General features: G+C 38.6%; 1 protein-coding gene across 9 annotated transcripts in view; it reads right to left on the bottom strand.

The window, feature by feature from the left end:
* DNM3 (dynamin 3) overlaps nt 1–20864 on the bottom strand; it is a 167029-nt gene that overhangs the window by 135504 nt on the left and 10661 nt on the right. For all 9 annotated transcript variants that reach the window (XR_006179285.1, XM_042873023.1, XM_042873024.1 and 6 more), the window contains exons 2-9: nt 20231–20304; nt 11150–11299; nt 9515–9718; nt 9164–9262; nt 8100–8260; nt 4668–4810; nt 3115–3250; nt 1381–1448 (exon numbers count right to left, since the gene is read on the bottom strand). Coding sequence is in view for 8 of the 9 variants with exons in the window: in XM_042873023.1 (XP_042728957.1) it covers nt 1381–1448; nt 3115–3250; nt 4668–4810; nt 8100–8260; nt 9164–9262; nt 9515–9718; nt 11150–11299; nt 20231–20304 (1035 nt within the window). In the remaining variant the exon portion in view is untranslated. The remainder of the gene's footprint in view (nt 1–1380; nt 1449–3114; nt 3251–4667; nt 4811–8099; nt 8261–9163; nt 9263–9514; nt 9719–11149; nt 11300–20230; nt 20305–20864) is intronic.

The raw sequence follows: 20864 nt of genomic DNA, 5'->3' as shown, positions 1-20864 counted from the left end.
AGCGCCAGTTAACCTACATGGTAATTTCTCACATCCTTCACATCTATCTTATAAGACTTCTACATCTCTAAATGTGGAGATGCAGGAATTAATTTTATCTAATCAGTGAAGTAAGAACAGAGAAGAGCGGAGTTGCAAGCCTTCATCTGTAAGAAACAAGGAGACATTAAGAATTTCCACAATTCATCCACAGCTAAAAATTTACTTTATGAGCCACTATTGATGCATGTCACATTTAGATTCTTAGTCTCCTCTTGCTTTATGCAGTTACGTTTGTGAAAGCTACAATGGATTCGGCTCTATCACCACTACTTGACGCACAAATGTTAACAAAAACTTTGCTTCCTTAAAGTAGGCAGCTAGAATTACTTCTGGCACCAATTCTGAAGTAAAAAGGCAGAAAAGCCTATGTGATAGCTCTTCAGTAAAGAAAACTATGACCTTGATAAGGCATCCCAAAACGGATAGGATGTGTAAGCCTAAAGGATGGGCAGAAAATGTCTGAGGTGAGGTCTATTTAGTATCTGGACACATTTACCATTGCAGCATACCAGGAAAAAGCCAATGATATCATGAAGAGAGGTACAGATTAAGCCATGTGCAAATACTATTGAGTGCTACAGCATTTATTTGAAAGTTTCTTTGTGTGTTTTGTAGGTATTAACTGTCGAGCAAATCTCTCGCTTACATTTTTGGCCACTGAATGACTGCATTTAAGAGACATTCTTTGAAGAAGAGCTTCACTCAGCTGTGACAGTCTCAACATTCCTAAATCCCAGCAGTACTTTCAATCCACTGATATGTCAAGTTCCAGACAGCCTCATAGCTAGCCTTTGGACTTATGCTTTCATTGTGTGCTTTTTACAGGTTTCTGACTTGTCTGTAGTGAGTGTGTGTGCAAAATTGCATTGCTTCATTGCTCTATACCATTTTCTGAAAGGAAAAAAGTCTTCCTTACATTCTAGACTGATTTACCTGGTAAGGTGACTAAGTAATAGCAGAAAAGGGAGAGCTAAAAATTTCTCCCCCGTGAAAGTATAGTTACAATCAGTTACACCAATTCCAACAGCTTTATACAGTAGAAAGCTTACGTTACATTGAAAATTATAGTTATACATTCCAGCCTGCCGTACCAGGAAATAAAAGTAAATGATTTTCTCTATAAAATAATTTTCCAAGATTTTCAAGTAAACTAAACATCTCCAGGCAAACCAGCTGTTCAGCCCAAAATAGCTACCTCAAAAAGAGAAGTACGAAGGAGTAGAAGAAACATCAGCTATTGGAAGCAGTGCATTAGAAATGTAGTCTAGCAATCAACAATCAGCACATCCACAGGTTAAGATGACCTGTGATCAGCCTTGAAAATAGGGGTGCACTTGCCTGATACCATGTATGTTCTTGATTGCATAACTTATTTCTCTCCGCAGCTCTTTCTCATTGAACTCCATCTAAAGGAACAAAAACATTTGAGATCACATTAGGGGAAGCTTTGAAGTGAAATAGAAAATATTATTTTTTTCCAGTATAACTGGAAGACAGGCAAGCTCAACTAACGTAACATTAATCTTTAATCATGCTGAACAAAAGGTAAGTATTATGAAATGTTTTAACACTAAGGCTACAAGCAATAGTTAGGACTGCTAGAAATTATGCACCCTTCTATTCCCAATATATCAAACAGCTGAAATGATCTTGCAGCTCATCCCAAAAGAGACAATAGTTGGTGGATAAAGCCAGAAACAACATTTTAAAGACACAAATTATTTATTTATTTTTAAGTCTGGTTTCATGCAGTGGTACAACTTACACCGCCACGTTCTCTGCTTATCCTTGTACAATCAGTGAACGTACAGATGTTATAATTATGAAATATACCAGAGAGTTTAGCTTAGCAGTTATTATACCAAAAGAGAATAGATACAATGCTTGCCCATATCCTGGGCTCACTATGAAACTCCAGAGGAGAGATCTCCAGAAGACATCCTTCCCCACTGGCAGTCAGCTCTTAAATGGGGTCTAGGAGAGTTGCCTTCACCTGTGCTCCCATGGCTGACTCGACTCACTGCTCGCCTCAGGTGATCAATTAGAGGTTCAGGCCTTGATTCAGCAGTTCCCATACAATCCTCAATTTCCCATCCTACTGTTTTTCAACCAAATTTAAGAGAGGAATGAATGGTCTCGGAGTTACAAACCTTTTCTTCATGTTCCTCAAAAGCAAACTAGCTGACAATATTTTAGTATTGTCACAAGTGAAAGGCTCACTATGTAATCCCAACTGTAGCCTGTTCTCTTGAAGTGCTAGCTGGCACAGCATATTTAAACCTCAGAACTAGCTAAAACCTGTGTGATTCTCACCCAGCTGAAAGCTAAGTGATTACTGAGGCAGCCATACATAAAATACAAGGAAACTTAGGAAAAGCGTCAAAGAACGAAGACTGGAAATACAGCAGGACTCACAGAGAGGGGAAACTAGGATCATTGAAGTGAAAGAAAAGGTAAAAGAACACAACATGAATTCAGTTGACCGCTTCTTAGTTCACAGACCACTGTAGTTTATTCTGTCACTCAGAAGGCGGGTAAGCAAGAGATGTATCAGGAGGAAAAAAAAAAGTTATCTCTAAACACCAAATTTGAACCTGTTCCACTCCCTCTCCCCTTTCCACTATGAAAACACGGGACAGAAAATCAGTTTTGTCTTATGCTCTGAAAAAAGCAAGAAAATAACCTGCAAAATGTACATGTTTCATTTGTGTAGCTTTAACAGGTACTAGCTACTTGAACACAGCAACTGAAATTTGCCAATGGTAGTTGTTTCTTTTCCCCACCTAACCAGAAAGAAAATGCCATTAGTGAGAAAAAAATAAAAAGCATGAAAAATAATAGGAGCTGGGACTATAATTATATTCATATTGCCATACTTCAGAATCTTCATTGTATCTCTGTACCCATAACTAGAAAAAAAGCTAAATGTCTCAATAATCACGTAATGAAATTTCTTCTACAGTAAAGATCATGTTCCTCACATCAAGCTTTATCTTTGCTTTAGTACTTTTGGTATTGAAATAGGAATACATAAATAAGACAAAAAGTAACATTACCAAGATGGATAAATACCTTCACTAGTTCGAAAGGGAAACGTTCATGGAAAATACGATTGATTTTGGCACCACCTGAAAGTTCCAGTGTATCGACCTGATCTCCTGATCCTTCAATTCTTTTTTCAAAGTCCACTGAAAACTGCTGTACCATCCTAAATTTCAAAGAGATGGAAAAAGATTAACTTAAGCACTTCAACTATCAACTATTAGTTCAGCACTATGTCAGTACTATTGACCAATTAAAATGGGTTTGGGAATTGACAAAAGTGTCTACAACAATTAATTCACCCAAGCTGCCTATCCAGGGTGCTATACTTGTAAATCCATTCCTACATACATACACACACCCCCACATTTCTTCCTTATAGGTTGTAGCTCCACACACTACCTTCCTTTTTTCTTAAATGTTGCGTTTAAAAATAGTAACAACAGCTTATTAAACCATATGTTAAAGTCAGCTTCAAATATATCAGGGCACCAGGCTACATTTCTATTCCACTGTAATTGCTATCGCTATTTATCACATTCATTTATTTATTAGAAAGAAAAATAACAGCAATCCCTTTGAATTCTTTTTCCTTCAGAAAACAGTACTGTAGCAGAATATGCTTGAGATGCTCACAGACCGAACGAGTCACAACTTCATATATATGCTTCTATCAGCTTAATGACCAAATATACAGACTGAAAAAAATAAAAATACCCACGTTGTACTCTCATAGAAGAGTCCCAGGCTCTGTTCCCAGGTTTTCCTCTCAATCAAAACATCTTAAGTTATGAGGGACAGAATTACATCTACTCTTTTGACACAGTTGTTACAAAAAGCAAGGAGTAAATCAAAGTCTGTGGCTGGATCAATGAAGTCTTGATAGTTCAGGTGACCATTTTCCTTTCTGAATTCCAGCACTGGCCTCAGTTGCTGTTCATGTGTCCCAAAACAACAGAGATATGACTTTGTACTCACCAAACTTGAATATTTTCCTTGTCCACAAGAACATGCTTAACTGCTTTCTGAAGACAAACCATCTTTTAGAATCAGCTCCTTCATAAGGAGCTCTGTAACTTTGCTGCATACCACACGAAGGACTACCATCAAACATTAATTTTGATTTTGCCATTTGCAAGTTCTTTTGGATGGCCAAGTTTTCATATCTTATTAAAAAAAAAAAAACAAAAACGAACATTCCCTATTCTCCTTTTATGCTTCTCATCTTACAGAACTCTAACACAACCTCCTCCCTTTGCTTGAGGGCATCTTTTTGACAGGCTGTAGAATGCGTCCTGCAATCTAAAGCAGTTTCTTACCTTAACATCATGTATGTTAGTCATCTTCGTACCTTTTCCTGCTCTGCCTTTTCTCTTTCTATGATTGCTAATGCTAATTTAGGGAAACCCTTGCTGAAATATTCAAGTGTTCTGGAACACCAAACACAATATTTTTCAGAGCTTGAATCAAGCATCTTTTTCCATATCCTAACATTTAAACACATGGGGGAAAAAAAAAGTCAAGCAAAACAAAACAAACCAAACCTATAGACAAATGGAAAGCAGATAAAAGACAACACTCACTGCAACAAGGCTTTTGTTTTTCTGGTTGGATCTTCTGGTCTGAAGTTTTTGTATACCTCTACTTCATGTTCTATAGAAAGCAGCTGGCTCTGAAGTTTGCTCCTGAAGGCTGGCAGGGTATCCCGAATATGATTGGTAAGTTGCTAAAAAGCAAATAGAAGTCCTTTTATACTGTTACTAAAGATGAAAGCAAGAGCATAGCTATTTCCTTCTGGCTGCCAAACATATCAGTGTAGCCTGTGCTAGCTTACTAGTGTAATTCCTCTTGATCTTTGAAGCAATGGAGACAGTTCAAGAACACCACAACATCCCTTTCATGTACACGTTATATGGAGGCTTGAAAAACTTCTTGACTTTTTCACTCAGTATGGCCTGATATGACATAGTTATTTAGCTACATGCTAAGAAGTTATTTTAATTTGAAATGGACTCTCACAATAACTCAGCATTTTGTTGCCAACATCCATTTCGCTGGTTCTGAGCATCCAAAACCACTTGAGAACAGTGACAGAAGGCAGTATAGGCATACAGAGTATCTACTTAGCACTCTCTCTTTCACTACTCACAAAACTGACTTTCACAACACTGCTACTTCGTTGTATGCAGAACACTAAAGAGAAGACATTTAGCCCTCTTACAGCACTTAACTTCCTTAAAAATATGTATTTTTTAAAAATCTTGATATAAAGCATTATCACTGAAGAATGTTGGCTTTCATTCATGAAAATATACCTAAAAATACTGGAAAATAAACTGGAGTAGAAAAAGTCTTAGAAAAGCTCTTATCTCAGTTACTTCTGCCCATATATGTTGTAATGTGTACGGACAATACTGTCAACTGTCCAATGAGCCTCTCATGCATTGTATCCATTCCTTGATTTAAACTAAAATGGACTTTTTTCACTATACCTTCCCAGTCACACAATGATAAATAAAGAATGTCAAATACCAAAGTAGGAAAACTGAGCCCCAAAGTTGTTCAGAAGGCCTGAAAGGCACATTACCAAACGCTGGAGTTTCCCTGGAGCACCACCTTGTGGACGCAGAATAATTTAAATACTACCCGGAACCACAAACACTCATGCATTAATAACCTGGGGACAATTCCTGCATACATCCCCTCATGTAATATTCTACATACAGTAATAGCAACAGAAGACCAACAATTCATACTGAAATAGATAAACTAAAAGGAAAAGAAGGTCAAAAATGTTACTAGTATATAAACTCAACGACATATAAGACAGTTTCAAGGAATATGAAACTCAGTTGGTTTAGTTTCAAAACTAAGACATAAGGTATTCATCTTTCAATGCATTTAAACAGACAAAACATCCCAAACACACACAAACCTGTAGGATACAAGCAAGTTCTTGCATTCTGTTGAAGAATGTTTTTCTAAGGCACAAATAAATAGCATTTGCATTCTTTCTGAACAAGCCCAGAGTATACCTTAACCTGGTTGTAAAGATACACAGCTGCAAAGTCAGAGCAGCAAGAAATTAGCAGGCCAACCATGTAGTCTACTTATCCAATATGCCCTGTGCTGTTTCCAGCTGCTATCCAAAATGGACAAAGCCAGGCTGACCCAGCCTCAGTCTATTCCAAACCTACAGCAGCAATTCAGCAATGAACTGGAGAAAATACTATCAACTCCAGATTTTAGGAATGTCAAAAGCACTGGTTGGCTGATAAAACTTAGTTTCTAAGTAACAGTAATAATATCAATGAAATTTTAAAAAAATAAATAAATCATAGCATCATCAGTAAATTTAGGGGGACAGGCAGGGTTTGGTCTTGCCCTTTTTGAATTTGTTGAGACTCATTATCATCAGGGTCACATACGATTCAAGCTAAGGCTGGCATTATCAATGGACACAGTGGTGACAAGAATTACATATTTCTGCAATTGTGCAGCAGGCAGCATATTGACTAGGACAGTAAGCTACAAGTTTCTTCTCCAGGTATCTGGGAAGAAGACCCCTATTTCCTGCTGAAGAAAGCTGCAATCTGATGAGTTTGGGCATGAACACTTAGAAACAGACCAAAGGTTTGGGCAAAACTAAAGGCAGTGTGAACCAAGTCCTCCTGTGTTTGTCATTTATATCATTAGTGTACTGTATGTGTTTCTACTAAAAACTACATCAAAGCATAGATTTTCAGGTTAAAGTACACATATGCAGGGAACCTTCAGGACACGTCACATCTCAAAACATCTCTCTCCTCCCCTCTTCCCCCCACAGATTTCCAGAATCGATTTCTAAGAGTTGTGTTACACTAGAAGAAATGTGATAATTACAAAATAGTGTACTTGGAGAAACACCCAGGAAGAGAGAATTTTACTTTTTGTACATTCATATTCAGTATTCAAGAGAATAGGGAAGTGCAGAACTGTTAGTACAAGTCATAAACAGCATTATTATCAGGTAAATTAAAAACAACAAAAGTTCTGCACACATCTAAGTAAGAGGGAATTTATCCTGAGCATGAAAAGCGGTAGGGAGAAGATATAAGAGTACCCTGATATTGGAAGATGTTAGGATCCCAGTGCTCCAAGGTTACTTAGAATTGTCACCCTTGTTTTCCATCTCTTGTGACTACACTTCCAGTTTTGTAGATTGAGTGCACACAATTCTGCTTTGCTGGAGCAAAAGAATTTTTGCAAGGAATGCCAAGTCCTCCCCAAGGCAGCAGAGAACATCTTGTACTTTTTAATGGCCAAAACCAGCTTGCTTCTACACAGTCTCCCTCAGAGTTACTCTGTTCACCCACACAGTACACAGGCCAGCTTGAAAGAAGACTGTAGGTTACAACTATGTGCTGCTGTGCACGGCCCCAGAGGAAAAAAAAGAAGTCCATTGAATGGCTCTGTACCCCCCCAGTATCTTCATAAGGATTTTGGGGGTATGTGCATATTATTTTACTGCATCTGTAATTAATATTACAGCTTAAACTGCAACTTTAAGTAATACAGACAGAGCTAAGAGAAGCTACTCTAGATTATTACAAACTAATAAAGTGGAATAAAATATTACAGAATTCCCGAAGTTGGAAAACTGCATAGTCAAAGAGCACCATTATTAGCTTGTGTCTGGATGCATGAGGTACCAATCTGAGTAAGTTTTTGAGTAAGAAATAAAAAATAAAATCATGATTTTCTTGGAACAAAAATCAAGATTGAATATTATGTTATCAACGATGGAAATTTCTGCAATTAGCAATCTTAATTATTGTAGGTTTATGAATACTGACAAGTGCCTACAAATTAGGTTCCCTATATCCCACAGTACATTTCTGTTATTTTTAACATGCTACTTTGTTAATTACACTGTAAAAATTAAAAGGCAGAAAAGAATAAATAAGGTTCATTTTAGTGAAGATTTTATATCAAAGCTGTCTCACAGCTGTCTCCACAAAGAACTCAGGTTTTACCTGGTTTAGAACTTTCTGAAGATACGGCGTTCCCATCCGATCTGCCATGTGCCTGTATGCTGGGTGGGAAAGAAAGAATTTCCTTTCTGCTAGAAGAGCTGCCTTTATGTCCTTCTTCCCATCAATATCCTTTTGGCTTCTGTTCACAACACCAATATAACCTGAAACAATCCCAGCCCAATGGGCATGTTAATGCAGGTATTCTCTGCACAACTGGATTCATATTAAATTGAACTATGTTGCCTCAATTCAAACAAGAGTTCCAATTCAGGTATTTCAGACATCATTTACAAGCACTGTAAGTGAACTTAACATCCAATTTGTTCATTCTGTTTATGTGAAATAGTTGCACTTCTTTTTACATTACTAATTCAAGCGTACAAATATAGGAAACTTCAGTGCACTCCAAAGAAGTCACTTCAAATAAAAACAAAATCAAAGTAACAAAAAAGAACAACAAAAAGAAGACCCAACAAGTCTGGATAAGTAAACAATACAGCACTAAGAAAACACAGGAAAAATGAGTAATTTCTTCATGTCTGCTGGAGGAATACGTTCACAACTTCTTTGCTGTGCTCATATACTGAAAGGAGATGGTGGTGTCATAAGCCAAGTATAACTAGAAACGAAATTATTGATACTGTTAACAGTGAAAGTGACTGTACCAGTAGCTGTTGGAACAATCAAATAGAAAACTTCCACAAGAGGTCAAAACCAGGTTAACAGCAAGATTACCGAAGCGCTGGTGCTGGCTTCTGTCATACGTAAGAAAAAAGACTCTTTTGTTGAAAGAGACAGCAACCTGACACAGAAAAAGAAAACTGGCTAATAAATAATGCTGACATTTCTTGTTTCCTCGGGAATAAGCAGCATATTTTCCAGGTCCAGGATAAATTATTTTACTTACAGGATATTTTTAGCACATCCCCTTTCTGTGTTTGCTGAATGGAATATAATAAAAGCTAGGAACACATCAGGTTCAGGATAACCCTTCATTCATCTCCAGAACTCTCAAACACTGCTGTTACCAAAACCAAAGAACAGAGGCAATTGAACATTTTTACCTCTACGAAGAGGAAGTAGTTTATTTTCTAGAACGTCTCTTGCATCTGTTCCTTCATCCATCAGATCCAATTTTGTGATCACACCAATGGTTCTAAGGCCTAATCAAGTCAGAGATGGGAAAAAAAACAACAGTGAAAAAATCATTTATTTGGAAAAAAAAAACAAATTATGTCCTACAGTTCCATAGTGATTATTGAAAATGTAATCATCTCAAAGATTTATCACACAACAACCTCCACAGTTGCAAGTAAGGGCATGATTGGAAATGAAGAGATCATCACTGGCAGTGCTGAAATGTATTCCTCAAATTTGTTTAACAAGGCTCAGTGGCTACTTTTAATCATGCTTACCTTGAGGGTCTACTTCTTTAGCTAACTTCAGAGCATCTGAGTTGGCCAGATCTGTGTTAGCTGGAGTCACGGCCAATATCAAACAGTTTTCTCGAGAGATGAACTGCATTATCATGTCTCTTATCTGCTGCTCAATATCTGGAGGCTGATCTCCTACTGGCACTTTAGTGATTCCCGGCAAGTCAATAAGAGTCAGGCTTAGTACTGCATGGAGAACACAGAACCACAACACTGGTTAGCGTGCCAGACACATCTAAAGAGATCTATACAGGTATGGCTGTAGACAGATTTTAGTCACATAAAATCTTATACAAAGCTTATATTCCTCCAAAAGCAGTTATCAGTGGTTCAAATAAAACACCTGAGAGTCTGAAAAGTGTATTTGTTACTGTAGTTGCTTCCCTATTTCTCCTTCATTTGGATTTAAGAGTATTACTCAATATTTTAAACATTACAACTGGTGTAGGCAAATGATACTTATATGGAATATCACTGAAGTCTCTTAGGCAAATGAATATGACTTTCTGAGCTTTTTCCATCAGCTGTAGCACAGTTAACAGGCCATTCATATTTCATACTTCAATCCACAGACCACCTAGAAGCATCAGCTTGTTCAACTACTACTGCAACAGAATATCCTTCAGACAAAGGAGAAAATTAGGATTCCTAGAAAGGAAATACATTTGGTGCCTGTCCAATACAGAAAATAGTTGCTACACTAAAAGACTGATCCATAAAACAAATTAAGAGCATCAGGTAGAAAATTTTCACATTCTCCTGGTGTCAGCACGTTCAGGAAGCTTGCTGTGAGGCAGAGCATTTAGTTCAGTCACTCTCCTGTTTGCTGTGCCACATCTGCATAGCAGCAACAGGGCTCAGGAGCACACACTTAGAGCCAAGGCATATCAAAGGGAGGACCAGCATCTCTTTAATTACCTCTCCTCTTATTTTAATCCTTATGTCCTTTGATTCACAATCAAGGCATCAGATGAGGTGGTTAGATAAATGCCTGATCCAGGCACACCACTTTTCCCCTACATGCAGACTGAACTCAATGCAAAACATTTCCTCTAGATTGCCTTCGTTAAATAGAGCAGATGGCAACCAGAGAACAGAACTTTCATCTATACTGGGGATCTATAACATAATGCAGCTTCAAACATCAGCATTGTCCAAGTATGTTCTTAGTGACAAGGAATAAGAAACATCCAATAGGACAAAGAGATATAATGACTTTCTAGATCATTGATCTAAGAAATCCATATGAGTGGAGGCAAGAGGGGTTTTTCCACTTCATCTGCTACCTCCTATGTCTCTTTACCAAAGAGTTTACTGGTGAGCTCCTAATAGTATATGTGCTGCAGGAAGGATTGGCTTCTCCCTGATGTAGAGGGGGAATATTTTAAAATCATGAGAAGATTAAATGGGATAGAGTCCATGTTCTGCCCAACTCTAGAAGTAACAGCTCTCTGCAGTAGAGTGGTTTCATAATGCAGCAGATGCTGAATTTCCTTACACAGGTATATCCACTTCTGGTGGAAATCTTTGCATCTCAGAAGACTGCTAATCAATAAACAGACAGAGCTCAGTAATATATTACATCACAGGAATATACAGTTGAATGATCTCACTTACCATGTGGAGAATATATTCTTAAATTAATAGGAATTGAAGAAATCCCTTTGTTCACTCCTGTTATTCTATCTGTTTCTACTTCAATTTCCTGACGAACTTCATCAAAATCTGTAAACTTTCTTCCTTTGCAGTGTAGAAATTCAGCATACTCTGTGAAGAATATCAATAGCATGTCTGTATTTCACAAGTTCACAACAGGCTTCACTATTTTCAAGCCCCTAGGCACTCTTCACATGAGGATACACAAAAGCACGTCATCACGTCTATCAAGAAAACATTCCATATGAGCACATGCAGTTAATACGATGGCACAGGTGAAAGAGTTTGTTAAAGAAGTCAGGTTGACTGAATATGATTTACTGCTTTTATCATTAGCATTTCATCTTTCGAAACAACCTGAAAGATTCAGATAAATACCATACACGTCTACAGAGTAAAGAACTGGTTTGAACTCAGATTCTGACTTTTCATGCAATTATTTTTGCTCATAATACATCACTGAACTGAAGAAAAGTTATTCAAGTTCCATATCACAAAAGATAGCCATTTGTTTTCAAAAACTAACAGCACTTGTTTCAGATGATCTTAGCAAGGGAGTTTTCTACATTTTTACAAGTTGATAATGAAAATAAGAGCACTTAAAACACTTCAGTGTTTTCAAATACAACTCCTCACTAAAGACTTCCCATAGTCTAAACCCAAACCATGCTTTAACAGTTTGTAAAAGCTTCTACAGGTGTAGCTGTGATTTCACTGAAGTGGCAAAACTCCACTCATCATCAGCTTGTCCTCTTAGCCTACAAGGGTATCAACTAGGAACTGTTTTGCTATCAGACATTGACTCCAACATGACACTAGGTCCCTGTTTTCACACTTGCATCCGAACACTGCTTCTACTCTTTGGATTCCTCAGGATTTCCTGCCCTCATGGTGTACAGCCAAAGGCACACCTCAGGATTTTAAAAGTGGAGTTTCATCCTTCAAAAGAGGATAAACATAGAAGTTGCTGAAAGCTGTGACAAACACTAATGAGGACAGATATGAGCTCACATCCTGTTCCTACAGGGTCTAAGCAGTAGGATGGAGAAAGGTTGGACAAAAGACTGCAAGTTCAAGTCGGTTTTGCTCTGCAGTCAAAGCCTGATCTCACAGTTCAATTTTGGTACTTCTTCTGCAGGAAACATTTCTGATAGAAATGCCTTGAACACCAGGAAATTGCTTGAGCTGCTGCTGTTTGAGCAGATCAGAGAGTGCAAATGGATAGATGGCCTTATCTGTCAGAACTAAGTCCGTCCCGCAGGTTTCCCTTATGTCATTTTACTACCGTTGCTGACCGCGTTGTTAAAAAAATGAAATAGTCAAAACTAGATGTCAAACCATAACAGTAGTAAAAGCAAACCAAAAGCCAAAAACAGTAAGAAGTGGGCAAACAGCAAACATCACCTCACTGCCCCACACTGCCATAAACTCCCTGGGATTCAAAGTGTGAGGGACAGGGAAACCCATCCTTGCTGAGACAAAAACAATGCATCTCATCCTAAAAATAAGAGGGCACTTCATCTTACTTTTCACAACTTAAGAACACCAGAGCATAGGATAATGACAATCAATGTTTTTCTGTATACTTAATATTCAACTATTTATTAAAAAAAAATAAAATAACAACCAACAAGGAATATTCAGATACTGCAAAGTGAAAGAGAAGACATTACACTTGTAACACTTGTTATTGCAAAGATGGGAAATAGGTACCTACTGAAAATAAGAGCTGACAAGTGGTTCCTATTTTGTCTCAGTGCTCCTGGGATAAAGCAAACTGCATTCTTCCCATCTACAGTTTTTAAACTGGTGGCTCATCATAATTTCTCAGCAAAAGATTTCAAAATTGAACCAAAAACTTTGTGCTTAGCTACAATCAGATGGCTGGCTCAGCTCAAAAAAGCCTTTCTCTTTCTTCCACATGACATTTAATAACAGGACAAGTCCCAGTCTGAAATGGCTTCAAGGTAATCCAAGTGAAAAAGCTGACTACCTTTTAGCTATGTTAATATTTCTCTCTTTCTCGTTCCCCTCAGAGCCATCTGCAGTCCCATTAGTTCTGAAGGAAGAGGCTTTACAACTGCGCATAACCTGTGGTGCTGCACAGCCTACAGAATAAAAATCCAAATGAACAAGCAGTGCTTTGTTCCGGCCCTCTCAGCCCCTCGCCTGTCCTTGGCAGTGATGCCCTCAGCCTGGATGAACACACGCTTTAATGCAAGCCTCAGTTTTCAACCTTCACACGCAGAGGAACACATTAACACTTAAACTTCTTGTGGGAACAGACACAGAGTTGGACAGAAGGCATGATCCTGCCTGACACTCAGTGTTCAGTGATGTGTTTTCTGTATAAAGCTGGAGTTACATCAAGAGAAGGAATAAGAAAAAGAAACAACCATCATCTTCACATGTATCATACTTTTCAAAATTATCTTTAAATAAACAGTATCATTTAAAGCAGTTTGGATAATATGGAACAAAGAAGCTACCATCACATAGCTCTCTATGGCATCCAGCTACAAGTGTCACGACAGGTTATCATTTCTCTTCAATTTTGATTCATTTGGACAAGATGTGCAAACGGGTGTTATGGGATAATATTTTGCAGAATGCTTCTCATTTTTCCTGTATGTTACTTCCCCAAGGACTTCTATGAGTTCATCCAGCACAGCAATGCACTGTTACAAACAACAAACAGCTATTGCTATTTCCAGACCACTCACTCACTGTGCTGAGCTCTTCCACAGGCCAGCTAAAGAAAGCCAAGTTAGGTAAGCCATGTGACAAGATAAGAAACAGGTCTTAGAAATACATTATAGGTTTCTGGAAAACGCCCCTGATGTGCATCGGTCTGAACCCACAACCCCTCACAGTCTAATAAAGCCCTAAAAGGTTACCCTAACAGAACAACCTCTTAGAGCTCAGGAATTTACCAGTGAGACGAGACAGAAATTCAGTTCCTCCAGGTCTGATTTCAGCAAGAATTATTCCCATGGTATCTCAGAGGAGCTAACACTCCAGCTTGGAGTTTTCAAAGAAAGATGTCGCAGGAAATCAGAGGTCTACAGCAAATGTTCTAAATACACCTTGTAAGGGGGAATACCTTCTGTGGCCATAGTTTCTATCTTCCAAATCCTTTAAGGAGAAAATCTCACCCAAAAATGACATTTCTGCTAGCTTCAGCTAACAGTCCACCAGCCTCAGGGCGCTTTCAAAGGAGTGATTTAAAAACACAGAACCAGACTTCACAAGTTAAAGCCCATCACCTTTTCTTTGATGATGGACCAGCTTTTTCTGAACAAAATAAATGCAGTTGATCCATTTAGACTTTAACAAATCGTTCAATATTTTTTAATAGGAGAGAGAGACGCAGTATCAAAAACCCTTGTTGTCTCATCCAATCTACAATTCCTTTTAATTCTCCGTTGCTCTAGCTTTGTTGACATGATGAAGATAAAATTCAGGTCTTCCCTGCTAACCTTCAAACAGCAAGTCTACAAGAAGTACAAGAGTTTTCTGAAGTGGTATTCCTGTTAATGCACAGAATGACAAGAATATCATAGCCAAAGAGCTTAAAAACATTGGGAACAGCATAGATTTGACCAGCATAAAATACCAGGTTATAGACTTAGGAACCAATTAAATGCTTTAATTATAATGGTAAACACTCATATAGGGGGAGGAAAAGTAAGTATGCTATTCACTGAAATAGTCTGGTGCATCCTTGACAATTTTTGCTTCTAGGAAACAAGAGAGACATCTCTGTTCTTTCAACCTTGCTCTAGAGCTTATGCTTTCTATGCAACTCGTTTTTAAGACTGTATTGCTGTTAATGTACCTTGCACAACATTTACTTCTCTGTTTTACAAGAGCATGACATCAGTGGTTTGTGTTCTGTCAGTGATCAAACGTGAATGCTACTGCAGATCTACTCTGGTTACTGCAGACAGACAGACAGACACACACACCAGTCAGAGAGGCAGAGGAGGCCTGCAGCCTCGCACTAACGGCACTCTCCTTCTTAGAGCTTATTAGCCTTGTTTGGATGGCGGGTCTTTCACGGCCCCATTCCTGCTGAGGAAATCTGTGAGATCATTTGTATTAAGTGAATTAAGCAGCCTACGTTCTTTTAACAATTTTTTTCATTTTCTCCTATGGATGTTTTTTGCCACCAGATGGCAATAAAAGATGGATGTGCCTAAGGAATGAAGCCTCGTAACACTTTAATGCAAGGGCACTTGCATTAAAGCTCAGCAACTTCAAAAGGAAAGAGCATCTGCAAGATTTGAGAAAAAATCCACAACATTTTTGAACCCTACGGTGATTTACATTCCACTTAATGTTCTAATTGGCAGAACTGAAACAAATGTGGGCACTGTACATGTGGAGCGTTCATCTAAAAACGTCCAGCTCAGTAACACTTCTCAAAATCTGTTAGCCTGACATTTTTCTTTAGCAGAGAAATCAAAGGACTGACCATGAAAGAAATTCAAAGCTCCTCAAAAAACAGTTATCAAAATGAGGAAAACAACCCTCCTAGTAGCACAGTATTTTAACATTTAAACAGCCAATTCACACAGAGAGCAAAGCATTTCTAACAAATGTAAGACCTACAGCAATAGCCTCACCCAAAACCAGAGAACATCTTTTAGCTGTTATTACTGTTTAAAAAGCACAGTAGCCAGTCTCCAGGAACCTAGATAATTACTTCACCATCACAAGCAGGAGAAAACATATCAGAAAGAAGAACAGATTGCCTAAAGTCATAGGGATGCTGCAATAAAATTATGTTTACAAAATAGGTTTTAATGCATAAATGAAGGCACACCAAGCGAATGGAAGAAAATCTTAAGCCTTCCCTTAAGGAATGCTGGCAACAGAGAACAAATCACTGTAAGTTAGCATGCTTATCAGTAAAGTTTGCAGACAGAAGAGTTGAAATGAAAGCAAGGTACCTGATACAGACTTCAGTTATACTTCTCCTAGACGACTGAACACTAACACAGCCCTTATAGCTCCTGTCCCAGCTCATACTGTGTGTTAACACTTACATCCTAAAGATACACACAGAGAAATACTTCCAGGAGCACAACTATAGGAGTCTGTAGTGGCATCCTTCCTCCTGAAGAGGAATCACAAGTAAGGGAGGATGAGAGCAGCACTCATACATACATACATACACTGGTAACTGCTGAAACACCACAACTGTTTAGTATTTAAACCAAATGCTTTCTGGTCAGATCAAATGAGCTTCCTGTTTCTTATGAAGCAGCAGTCAAGTGCTTGAAGAGCCAGCACATCTTTTGTCTGGTTTGGATATCAGACTCACAAAGTCAACTGCCCTCATATCCAACTTCTCACCCAGGAGAAGGGAGATGGAGTCACTCCCACAAACAGCATCTGAATGCCTGGGCTCATTTAGCACAATTGTCTTGTTTGCCCTGCAAAAACCCAAAGCTCACCAGCAGAGCAGCTGCCAGCTAACAGCACCACATCTCTGCATTCTAAAAACTCACTGAAGTGGGTCCTCTCCAGTGGGACTGTTTTCTCCTATATTCTCTACTCTGAGTTCCTTCAAAGCCTAGCAGCAAAGCACCTGGGAGCAAGAGTCCTGGTTCACCTGGCACTGAAGATTCCCAATGCTGCATAACTGCTCAGGGTTGAGTGCAGTGACCGCACACCATCAAGCTGCATCTGGATCGTTCCGCACGCTCAGTGTAAGATGGGAGCTCTCAGTTGTGATTTCTATGTGGCAAACAAAGCTGCATTAGCAGTATTTGTTTATTACAGAACAATGACTTCATGCTGTTTGGCTCAATTTCAGAAAAACCTCATATACGCCATCTTTCTTCAACAGTAGGGATACAAGAGAATTATAAATATGAGATGAAAACTAAGCATATGGCAGTGTGATCCCACCTTCAGGACCGCGGATGAACGGCTTTAGGACAAGCAACGAGTACCAAATTCTGACTACCAGAAGAGAACCACCTTGGAGACTCAAATACTAACAGGATGGAGATCTTTTTCTTCTCCTGTAGCTGGTGCAGCTGGTGTAGCTGGTGCATTATTGAATGCAGAACACATTTACTGTTTCATCTGTAATGCAGCTGGGCAGTTCCAAGAAGAAATTCAAGCGGACTCAAGAAGAGCCCCAAGTAGTACAGAGAAGAACAAGAGAGTCGTTTGCAGTACTATATAGTCATTTTTAACATCCATGCTATGATTTATTCCATGGTACCAGATACTTCTCTCATTATCAGAGTCAAAGGAAAACAAGCACAACTACTCACGGCTGTCATGTCAGCTGTGATAATTAAAACCAGTCTTTGCCTCCAAGATTTCAGCAGAGTACAGTGCTTGCATGGATATGGAAATGCAAATGGCACAAAGCCACATGTAGCAAAAAATGTTACTGTGATTAGAGGAAGTCAACAGATCACAGCAAAATAGCTTTGCACTAATTACACGGAAATTTCTGAAAAGACACAGACAAACTCCTAAAGCACTGTCTCATATGAGATACGTTTCTTAGTACTGGGTTGTCTCACGTTACCGCTTGCATATTCTCACTTTAAGGCCCAAAGACACCAGCTCTTTACCCAGACATACCAGACCCTTTCAGATGTTGGAGATCCCTAGCAATGTCTCTCAGCCAAACCCTTCTGTACCCTTCCATGATGTCTCCAAGCCTAAGAGTGAGCACCCAAAGTTCCCCCTTATTCGAGCGTGCACAAATGCCTCAGCTGGCAACCTTCAACCCTTAGAGCCGCAACTGAAAGCCAGAGGAAGCCTTAACCTCAACCTTAACCATCAGCCCAATTCATCTTTCAAAAAGATCTTCAGACAGTTGAAAACACTTCTAAAATACCCTGCAGTCAACTCTGCATGCTTATATGTTATAGCATGTAGTATATAGAAAGTGTTCCGTTCCCCTCCCTAGAATATTACAAGGTTAAGAATAGCTATTTTTAAGAGGTGAGAAAGGTTCTAGGATTAGAAAGCAGTTAAGCTTGCTACAGTAGCAGAAACCTGATAATATCCTCTAACTACTTTCTGTAACAGCTTAGACAATAATTACAAACTTGATAAAAATCAGCCCAGCATCTGCTTCCTGTGAGAGAACACTGTGCTTCTCTGAGTAGTTTATTTTCTCTTTTAAATCAGTTCTGAAAGATTAAAGCAGCTCCAAATACCTTTTTCTTTTTAAAATTCCCCACCAAAACCACCAAAATCAAATAATGAAACACAGTTTAAAGCAAGTAACAAAATAATCAAAGCCCGCGTATTCAAAGGTGCTGACATCTGGTCCCAAACAAGAAATACACAGCATTTCCCAAAGGGATAAATATGTCCTAGCAGCTAGGAAACAATACGTGAGGCAGAAGCTTATTGCTTCAGAATTGTTGTTGTTTTTAAGCGGTAATGGAAAAACTACTTCACAGCAGAGCAGGCATTCAGACAAAGCTGTAGATGCAGCTAAGGCTGGAAACATTACATGAATATATTAATGGGGAAAATATCAGGAAGAGAGAGAAATCCTTTCATTGACCTTAACCAGAGAGAAAACAATGATTTTACAAAACAAGGCAATAGAGATCAGGCAGGGTGCATTTAGGATGGATGTCAAGGAAGATTTAACCACCTTACAGTGTAAGAGTTTGCTTCCTTTTTTTCTTATGCCCCCACAGTTCAGTCATTCTGTTAGGAATGCCAGCACAGAGCTTGATTCTTTTCTTTCTTCTGCTCCTACATGGTGCTGGGAAAATTACATCATGATTTTTCACATTTGGTCCTTATTCATGTTTCAGCATTTTTATCAGGGCTCTGAAGCCAGGCGTGCAGATTTGACAAGTCTTCATGCTTCTAACCTAAATGAACTTGATCTTCTACTACGTATAAAACACTACAAGTACACATTACATACTTTAAATCCCTGAGGTATAAGTTGGGCATACAGAAATACTAGATTCTACAATCTTTCCGTTCACTTTCATAGTATATAATTAAAGAAAATTTCTTAAATGTATTGAAATATTGAACGTGTTTTACAAGCAGTAAGCCAGAGAAAAATTTAGAGTGCAGGCAGACTGAAGCCTACCTTCCTGCTGAATGACACAGGGACATTTTAGAGAAAAAATGCACCCAAAAACTTAAAATGACATCTCACACATAGAGACAGACTCAAGTCCTGCAGACAGTTTCAACTTTGTTTCTTCCCCAGCTTCACAGTGTATCACAATTTAAAGAGAATTTCTTCTTAAATCCTACTTTGGATGTAATCTCTTTTCACTCGTCTCAGAAGATGTCAACAGAAAACCAGTGATTTTATTGCTTATGTTGTTTAGCATGGAAAAAAAAAAAAAAAAAAAGAGAGAGAGAGAAAAACAGGAAACAGGTTTTAAACATGCCAGAGAATGGAGCTACTTGACAGCAGATGCCACGTCACTTGGAAGAGTCCCAAGTGGTGAGTTCTGATGAAAGGTCCCAATATCTCACATAGCTCAGTGGTATACATGCAGTATTTTCATTTTTGACCAGACAAATACACAGGAGCCTCATTCTCACAAAGTCTACCTTCTGCTCTACTTAGTGCAGTGAGTGCAACCTAAAAAGACAAGTCATGAAAACAAGCTGCATGAAACCAAATCCATGTGCACTGGAGCAAGGGTTGAAGACAGAAGTACCTTAATCTTGATGTGTTATAACTAATACAACTGCAGAGCTCATTAAGCAACGCAACATCAAAATTAACTTGTGAATCAATTTGCTTGTAATAACTCTTTTCTCCTCTGCCACAAGTTTGATCTTGGATCAAATTGACTATGTTCTCTAGGATTGAGGTTGCATTATTTTACCAGACAGGACAATGAGCTTAGGTGGCCTTGAGCATGCAATTCTGAAGCAGCTGGCCCTTGTTCCAGGCAGTGCAGTTGCACCTTTCTTTGCATTGATTAATTTTCCTGGATTTTTAATTTCCTCCCGCCAAAGTACTCAACAGCATTTTGTCCAGGCAGCGAACTCAGAAGAAAGAGAGGTTACCTGTTTTGGCAGTGACAAGCTGCAACACCAATGGTCGTCTTGTTACAATCCCAGAACCTCGTGGAAGAAAATCCCTAGAAACATGAATAAAACAGAAGTCACAACCCAGAAAGGACTGTCCAGTTACGTAAGGTATTGAACTAATTTGGAACCTTTGAGCTGCAATGGAAGTGGAGGGTTGCTGTACGCAAACTGTAATACGAATTTGGGCTGTTCATTTTGATTAGAGATAGCAATAGATCAATAGGACAAATATGTAGCAAACATTAATTACCAATTCTATTTCCTCACAATCATCATATAGAACACCTTACAAGTCACAATGCAGACAGAGGACCTGAAGCCATGCCCACATTTCCTGGGGTCTCTAAATAAACATGTCCCCATCCTATACCCCACTTGAAGATGTAGAGAATAGAGTCATACAAATACACACTCTTTAAAGCAAAGATAATGCAAAAAGCATTACATGTACTGATCTGTACCTGCTGTAATGTTTTGCAACACTTGAGACAGCAAAAGGATCAAAGAAGTAGCTTAAAGGGATATCAAAGGTTTCAAAAGGTCTGCTACAACTTCCTTACCTCCTGAGAGATGCCTGTCTCACTGCCAAGTGCCAGCTACTGATATATTC

This window comes from Lagopus leucura, unplaced genomic scaffold, assembly GCF_019238085.1.
Source record: "Lagopus leucura isolate 7727_CA_CO unplaced genomic scaffold, USGS_WTPT01 Super-Scaffold_100009, whole genome shotgun sequence".
NCBI classification, from domain to species: Eukaryota; Metazoa; Chordata; class Aves; order Galliformes; family Phasianidae; genus Lagopus; species Lagopus leucura.
Note: the sequence above shows the minus strand (reverse complement) of the source record. Positions and strands in the feature narration are given on the sequence as shown.